Source organism: Populus euphratica, unplaced genomic scaffold (assembly GCF_000495115.2).
Source record: "Populus euphratica unplaced genomic scaffold, PopEup_1.0 scaffold4.1, whole genome shotgun sequence".
NCBI lineage: Eukaryota > Viridiplantae > Streptophyta > Magnoliopsida > Malpighiales > Salicaceae > Populus > Populus euphratica.
The window spans coordinates 1466159-1474337 of NW_011499859.1; the positions used below are offsets into that span (position 1 = coordinate 1466159).

Here is an 8179-nt window from a genome sequence, read left to right on the forward strand (position 1 = left end):
ATAATTTGTTTTGATTTGCTTTATATGAGATTATTTTAGTCTCGTGATATAGGCTATGAATTTGATAAATTAACCCAGATTGGCCTAAATTAATTCAATATGTTGTTATTTCAATATTATTTTATAAAAAAGATATTGTCTTGAATTTTTTTTAATTGAACTCTATTTTTACTGATTATACAAATTGCTTTTGGACTTATCAAATCGATCAAATCATATTTGATCAGCCTTCACATGATTTATAATTTCTTTCTTACTAGAAAAATATTAGTAATGTTTAGATATTTCTTTTGTATGTTAAAAAAATTAATCTCATATGCGGCAATGACTATAAAGTTAGAAAAGAAATTCAGGATTAAAGAATTGATATATGGTATGACACTTATCATGGAAATTAGTGTTATAATATATCAATTAAGAATTAGTTACTTTGTTTTGTTTCATAAATAAAATGAAAATTTATTGATTTAAAATAATTAAAATTTTAGGAATTAAATTTGAATATAAGGTAAATGTTTAGCCTCTTTTTATTGCTAGATCAAGGATTGAATTGAATGAGAAGGGGGAAATGTTCACCTCTTTTTTTTCATTTGAATTTTTTTATTGCTACACTTTTTTTTATATAAAAAAATGATCATTCCATATTGAGTATTTTTTTTCTATATATTGGATTTGATGATTTATTTGGTTTATTAGATATGAGGATCTTATAATGTCAAGAAAAAATTTCAAGACTTTGTTAATGATTAATCTAACAAAATAAAACTTGGTTTCATTATTTTAAAACAATTAAGTCTTCAAAGATCAAATTTAAAATTAAAACAAATATTCAACCTTAATTTTTACAAGGTTAAGGACTAAGTTATACGAACAAAATGAAAGTTGTTAGTATTTGTAAAATATACACCAACTGTAAAATATACACCAACATGTGAGGTATGTCATCATGTTATGACATTGTGTGTAATGGCCACTGATTTTCCTTGATGGTGTTAGTTACATCTTAACAAAGCCTTCATGTTTACACAGGGTATGTGTGTGTTGAGGAGTAATAATGTCATTTCTATCAAATACTTTTTTTTCTTTTCCTTTCTCTTTTTTCTTATTGATTTTAGCCCTTTTCTTTGTCAAAAATATCAAAGTAAATTGCTAATTGTTTCTTAGTTAAGATTTGATCCTTATTTTTTTTAATTTTTTTAATTTCTTCTTTCAACGATAAATTATTCTGTGATCGAGATTCATGATTTGTTTATTTATTTTTATAAGGTAATTATAGTTTCATGATTCAAGCCGCGAGTGTGGAAGATTAGCATAGGTTGGCTCATGTTAGTTTGTCTGGGATCTTTTCAAAAATATATATTATTTTAATTTTATCTTAAATATTTAGTTGGTTGGAAATTAAATTTTATAATATTTTTTATTTATTTTTTGTTTAGTTATCATGATCTCGTAACTCAGGATGCAAATTTGGATGGTTTGTCTAAGTTGACGCGAGTTTTTATTTTGATTTTTAAAATTGATTTTTTTAATTTTCTCCTTCAACATTTAGGTTGGTTAATGATTAGGATTTATAGCTTTTTTCAATTTGTTTTTCATGTTGTACTCTTTTTCTAAATATAATTATTAATTAATCTAATTATCTAAGTTAATCAGGTTAACCAATTAAATTTGTGATCCTATTCATGAAATCAGAATAATATCATATAAAATATACTAAAATAAATTATGAAACCTAATTTTTATTTGATTAAACAATAAAGAATAAAATTGAAAAAATAAATTGATTAAGAAAAACAAAAAAAAACTCAAATTAACCGTGTTAACTCATTAAATTTATAATTTAGATCACGTTATTAAGATAACTTAATAAAAATTAAAATAAAATAAATTATTAAGTTTAAATTTAATATAAAAAATAAAATTAATAATTTAAAAAAAATCATGCGAGGAGGGAACAGTGAATTCCTCTCCTCACTTAATGTTTGTTAAAATTTTTATTCTTATTTTTCTTATTTGATAATTTATCTGTGTTTCAGCTAAAAACCAATCTTTCATATGTTAGAGAATAGCGCGATCATGAGCAAATTTTATCATCCTAATTCTATCTATTGAAATTAAACTATTTTATCTAACAAAACTAAGTATAAGATGTCAGTGGACATGTGCAGCTCTTTCTTAAGAAAGTCTTTTGAGCAGAGATGGTTGTTTGACACCATGTGCAATCTCCATGAGAAGAAAAGGTTGAACAAATTAACAAAAAGCAAAACAGGCTACGAAGAAAGACGATGCCATATTTGATTATTGAACAAATATTGGAACTAATTTACAAGCTGTTTGTTTAATGAAAGGATTAATGTTGTTAAAACCAGAATAACAGCATTAATAAACAAAAGAAGAAAATGTCGCAAATCTCTTCTAAGCCACTCTCTTGATATGAACAGTCCTCTTTGATAGTGCTTCTCTGAGATGATCATAGCGGCTGCGATGGTAATCGACCAAGATACAAAGCTGCCTTATGGCCTCCCTCTTCTCCTCACCAACACCCAGAAAAATGTCTTCCTTGTGTTTTACCTGCTGCTCCAAATATACGACCTTTCTCTCAAGCTGACTAACAGAATTCAGCTTTTCTCCTCCTTCCTTGCTCAGCTTTGCTTCCAGTTTCCACACCTTTTCTCTTAACAAGAGCTCCTTCTCTTCCTTGCCATTCAGTTGCAATGTCAAACTATCCACGTTATGTTTCAGCTTTTTTATCTCATCCTTTGTTTCTGTGATCCATCTCTTCGCAAACTGAAGCTCGTTTGAGATTCGGCAAATGGGGTCCGAGAGAATTTCAGTGTCCTCGTAGAATTTCTTGAGCATTGCTTCCGCTCCTGAAAATACCTCTCCTGCATCCAATAACATCTCCCTTATCTTCCTCAATTCAGCTTCAAATGCTGTTGTTTTTTCATTAAGCTCTATGTTTTCTTGATCCAGTCTGTCTTTCATCTTCTTGTAGCCATCTTTGGTTTCAGCATGAATATGTTCGGCAACTAAAATCCTCTGATACAAGATTCGAATATGATTTTCCATTTTCATGTGGAAGCTCCCTGCTAGTTCTTCTATCTTCCTTTCTAAAGATTGAGGATTTGTCCTTGGGGAATCCAGCGACCGATATTTTGGAGAATCCAATGACCGATATTTTGGAGAATCCAGCAAATGGTGTCTGACTACTTTAGTCTCCTCAGTTAGCTTTTTTACAGTATCCTCCTTGTCCTTCAGGATTTTCTGCTGCTCTTCAATCTTGCTCGTTAAATTGTGAACTTCATTTTCCATCTGAAACTGGATTTGCATAATGTCTCGCCTTAGTCTCTCGTTTTGTGTCTCCAATAAACTCTTCTCACTCAGCAAGGAATCCAAATCCTGTTGTAAGCTAAAAACCTGCGATTTCAAGGCCATAATCTGAGTAGAAGCTTCATTCTCTCTGCTCTCATATTCTTTCTGACAAGGAGAAAAGGAATCCCCTCTATCTAATAAGATCCCTTCCAGTTCGAGTATTCTAGCGTGCATCCTCTCCCCTTCTTCTCGCAATTGATCTGTCTCTTGGTTCTTACTTCTCATCAGCTCTTCCAGCCTGTTCTTTTGGTTTCGGATAGAGTTCGCTTCTAGTTCCAGGTCCTCTCTTTGCACAAGAAAGGTTTCTTTCTCTTTTAGCAGTTCCTGTTCAGTTATAGCCTTCCTTGCTATTTCACCTTCCAAAGTCTCTGTCCAGAGCAGGTTTTCAGCAACTTCTTTGGTTTTCATGTTCAGTTGAGCTTCCAGCTGAGATCTCTCACCTCGAAAGGAGTCCAATTCCTTCTGCAAATTATTTATTCGGTTCTTTAAGCCCTTGGCTTGAGCTGATGCTTCCTTCCGCTTACTCGCTTCCAGTTTAGCATTCTGAGAACGTAAAGAAACCGTCTCCAATTGCAGATTGTTGACCTGTGTCATTAGATCTTCAATTTTAGATGTGAAATTCTTCTCACCATCCTTCAGTTGCTTCTGGATTGTAGATATCTCATCCCCTTTCTCTTTTGACATCAGTTCAAGTTCCGAAACACGTGAAAGTAGCTGTGAGTTTTTCTCTTGAAGATGTTTAGCTTCAGCTGCTTTGTTTTCAACCTGTGCCTCGAAATCTTTCTTCAGGGTGTACAAGGAATCCATCTCAGTTTTCAGTGTAGCTAACTGTCCCTCTAGCTCCTTTATCTGAGCTGATGCCTGACTGTCATGAAGCTCATGTACCTTCACAAGAGCTGAAAGTTCCCTATTTTGCTTGTTGACGGTGTCTGCTTCTTGTAATTCTGCGCTGTATTTGTTGCGTAAAGCTTCGTTTTCAGCAGTAGCAGAGGTCAACCTATGCTTCAGCCCAGTTACTTCTAAGCTTGCAGCATCAAGTTCTCCAGCGGTGCCGTCTGATGCTTCAAGATGCATATCTATGATAAGGCTACTGCCTATGTCTGGAGAATAATACTCTGAATCGGAGAAGGATGAAGAGGAAGAACTTTCCTTCTCTTTCCTGACTGGAGCCTTTTTCCCCATCTCTGCTCTGAGATAATCATATTGTGCGTAGAGAGACTGGTACTGTTTGTGAAAATCCTCGACAAGTTCAATAAGTTCTGATCTTTTCTTTGAATCTTCCGGGATCTTACCCTTCTTGGCTGGGCCATTATTCTGTATAAGCTTCAGGATCTTTCCCACTTTATGTTCAATGTCTGCAAATTAAATAACACGAAAATATGGAATTCAATATCTAAACCTTCAACAACTGGCTATAACTAGTATATCTGCACTCTATTCTTTAAAGCAAGAAACTAAACATCTTTGGGAATGAAACCACAAAGCTCAAGATTCTATGAAGAACAGATAACTGGTGAGAAGTATAGGGAAAGGCCCGTTAAGAAATGTACTCAAACTTGAGCAATTCCTGTGAGATTCAAATTGTAACATTTTTGCACAATACCCTTCAGTCTAAACTCTAAATAGAGAGCCAAATGCTGACATAACTGGTAAAACGAAGATATTCAGTTTTAGCAGAAAATTTCTCTCTTGGACTTGGACGCTTATAGATACTGAAAATGCGTTCTTTTGGCCTCAGTTCTTGAGTATCATAACCTGCAGTAGAGCAGATTTTAGGAAATTTGAGTTTGTACATAAGAGATACTGCACCTCTTTTAGTCTCCTTCATTTGTTCGATGTTTTCAGGATCTTCATGGCTGCCTACGAACTCCATCACCTTCGGAACGCCGCTTGATTTATAACGGGAATTTACAGCCAACTTAAACAAATTAATGAAATGCACTCTTCATCTGAAGCATATCAGCTGAAGATCCTATACGATAAAAGGCATAACCACCACCATCATCCATTGAAATAAAAGAAGAAGTGCTGTTTGCGTTATGAAATTCAATATCCATGTGTTGAAGAATGAAACATGCACACGACTTATTAAACCCTCATTAATTTCTGAAAAGATCATTCACAGTTCAGTATATGTGCATGGAATTGCGGTAGAATGTATTAAATTTCATTGCCTCGAGTCTAAGGTTCCTTGATATTAATTTAAAAGAAAAGAGGGTGTTGAATCTAAAACCTGGAGAAGCTTAGTCAAAGGAATTGCAGCAGACCAATTGACAATAGCCATAGATAAATTAATGTTATCAGATAATTTTAATTTCTCTAACCCACTACATCAAGCACAGAGGGCTTCGATCCACTCTTGACTATGACAAAACATGGTCCACCGAGAGAACAATACTTCCAGTCGACATAAAAGAGTGAATTACATCTCTAGACGTGGAACGTTGGTGAGCAAAATATTATAATGTCAATTTCATAGACAACAATAGGGCCACCACTCCCCTGACATTTTGAAACTCGTTACTCGAATTACTATTTTATGCTTTCACACACACACACACCTGGGATCCACCACAAAATAAACCATTTTATTTCATTGTTTATATTTAATAGAATTTAGGCAATGGAGCTTAAACAAGATGAAAGTGACAAACAGTTTAGATGTGAAGGTTTTTTTAATATTGAAAATAAAATGGTAAGAATTTCGCATCAGGCTTCATTGAGTAAAGTATCCAATTGGTTTTGAAAGTATTTTTTTTATAAACATATTAAAACATTATTTATTTTATTTTTTTAATTTTATTTTTGATATAAACACATTAAAACAATCTAGAAATATTAAAATTTAAATCTAAAATAAATTTCAAAAGTTTGAAAAGCATGATTTGATCATGAAAACATACACTATCTAAATGGGTTTGCGTCTATCCTTAGCTTCTCAGCTTGTATCTTAGGCTACGTGAGTTTGAACTCTCCTTGTGCCCTCGAAGGTGATGCCCTCTCTTCTATCGAAGGAGGAGGAGGAGGAGGAGAAGAAAGAGGCATTGTTCCATTAAAACCAATCAAGAAGGCAAGCAAATTATTAGATAAATGGATCTAATGATCTAGCAATCAATCAAACCCAAAGATTGATGCAATAAAGACAAAAAAAACACACCCAGATGGGAAGATTCGAGACTTTTAGGTGTTATTATTCTCTTCCTGTTCCTGTCCCTTTTTTGTGGATTAAAAAAATGGCATCCTTTCTTTTTCAATCATTTTGTATTTCCCTGGAAACCATTGAACTGTAAGAAGAAAAAAGAAAATACCTGTGATGGGAAGGGGATTTTTTGACTGCAGATCTGAATCCAACAAGAGTCAAAAAGCTAAATGTCATTAAGATAGAGATTAAGCCAAAAAATAAAAGGCAAATAAAGAAGAAAATTTGTTCTTGACTTCTTTTTAATTCCCCTTTTTTTGTCCTTGCCACTTGCCAGGAGAAGGAAATTTTGGCGCTTCTTTTGAAACTACTACCCTTCGATTTTTATTTTATTACAATTCCAACCAACGAAAGCTCCGCGAATTCTCGCCGTGTCATCAAATTCAAAACAAGCTATCGCGATATTTGTTTCTTCTGCGGTGCAAATTATTTGGCACCAATAATCTACCGATAAGTGTGCCACTTCCCACCCTAGAAAAACTACTCTTTTCGTAAAATTATTAAAGAAATGTTTTCACTGTTTAAAATTAAAAATAACAATTAAACATCAATAAATGCCACGGGATCTTATTAATGTTTTTTTTTTTTTTAATGATATTCTGACCTGCAACGGAGCTCATAGTATACTGTTTTTTCTTGTATTTTTTTAAGTTGTAACATGGCTAAGAGCATGTTAAAGTTACAAGAATGATGAGTGCATACAAATAATAATTTAAAGTAAAATTTAGCTAATTTTGTATATAAAAGTAGGGTTTGCATACATAACTTATACACAAATATTTTGAAAAATGTATGTCATAATCATAAAAAGTCTTACATTATTGTTTCTATAAGTTATTTAAAAACTATGAAGTATATCAAAAAAAACAAATTGGAGCATAGCAAGTAGTAATAAAAGGTGGAGCATAGCTAATTTCTATGATTTAATAACCCATACAACAAAAATAAATATGTAAGATTGAAGTTCTTAACCGTAGGAGATGCTGGAAAGTAAATAAACCTACAACAAGGCATTGATAACAAAAAAATCCTTATAAAAAGACACATGAATAATTGTGAAGATAAAAGAGCTACATAAATAATCATGAATATCAAAAAACAAATTAGTTTTTCATAAAAGCTTAAGTCATAAGCTCTTAATGTCTAGAAAAATAAACAAAGTTTAGTAAAGTGAGAACAGACTATGATTAGAACCAATTTGTGTTCAAATTATAAGGAAAATTTTTGCTAGAGTATCATAAAAAGCACAAATTATGAACCAAATAAAAAATGCAATTCAAAGAATATTTCTTTACAGGAATAAACAACAACAAAAATAATATAATGACGCTAAAAAGGAGATGAACCTAACTACGGTGAGTCTTACTATCTTTTTTCATAAAGAGTTCGTTATTTTTTTAATTTTATCTTTCAACATTGAGTTAATGAAAAACTAGGCTTCATAGTTTATTTTGGTTTGCTTTCTAAGAAGTTATCCTGGTCTGAAGACTTGAGTTTTTTAAATCTTTTTTAAATTAGCTTTTTTATTTTATTTTTATCCTTTAACATGGAGTTGATTACAAATTAAGATTCTTGATTTATTTTGATTTTCTTTTTATGAGGTTATCT

General features: G+C 32.2%; 1 protein-coding gene across 2 annotated transcripts; it reads right to left on the reverse strand.

Annotated features, from left to right (window-relative positions):
• Positions 1-2302: 2302 nt before the first annotated feature.
• Positions 2303-6740, reverse strand: LOC105124289 (myosin-10-like). 2 transcript variants are annotated; one of them, XM_011024244.1, is made up of 3 exons: positions 6681-6740; positions 5182-5344; positions 2303-4727 (listed from the first exon to the last, which is right to left on the reverse strand). In XM_011024244.1, exons 2-3 carry the CDS (start codon positions 5243-5245, stop codon positions 2416-2418), a joined length of 2376 nt encoding a protein of 791 aa, XP_011022546.1. In that variant the 5' UTR covers positions 5246-5344; positions 6681-6740; the 3' UTR covers positions 2303-2415. The 2 variants fall into 2 exon arrangements, with proteins under 2 accessions (XP_011022546.1, XP_011022547.1); XM_011024245.1 differs by lacking the exon at positions 6681-6740 and adding an exon at positions 5606-5668.
• Positions 6741-8179: the final 1439 nt, after the last annotated feature.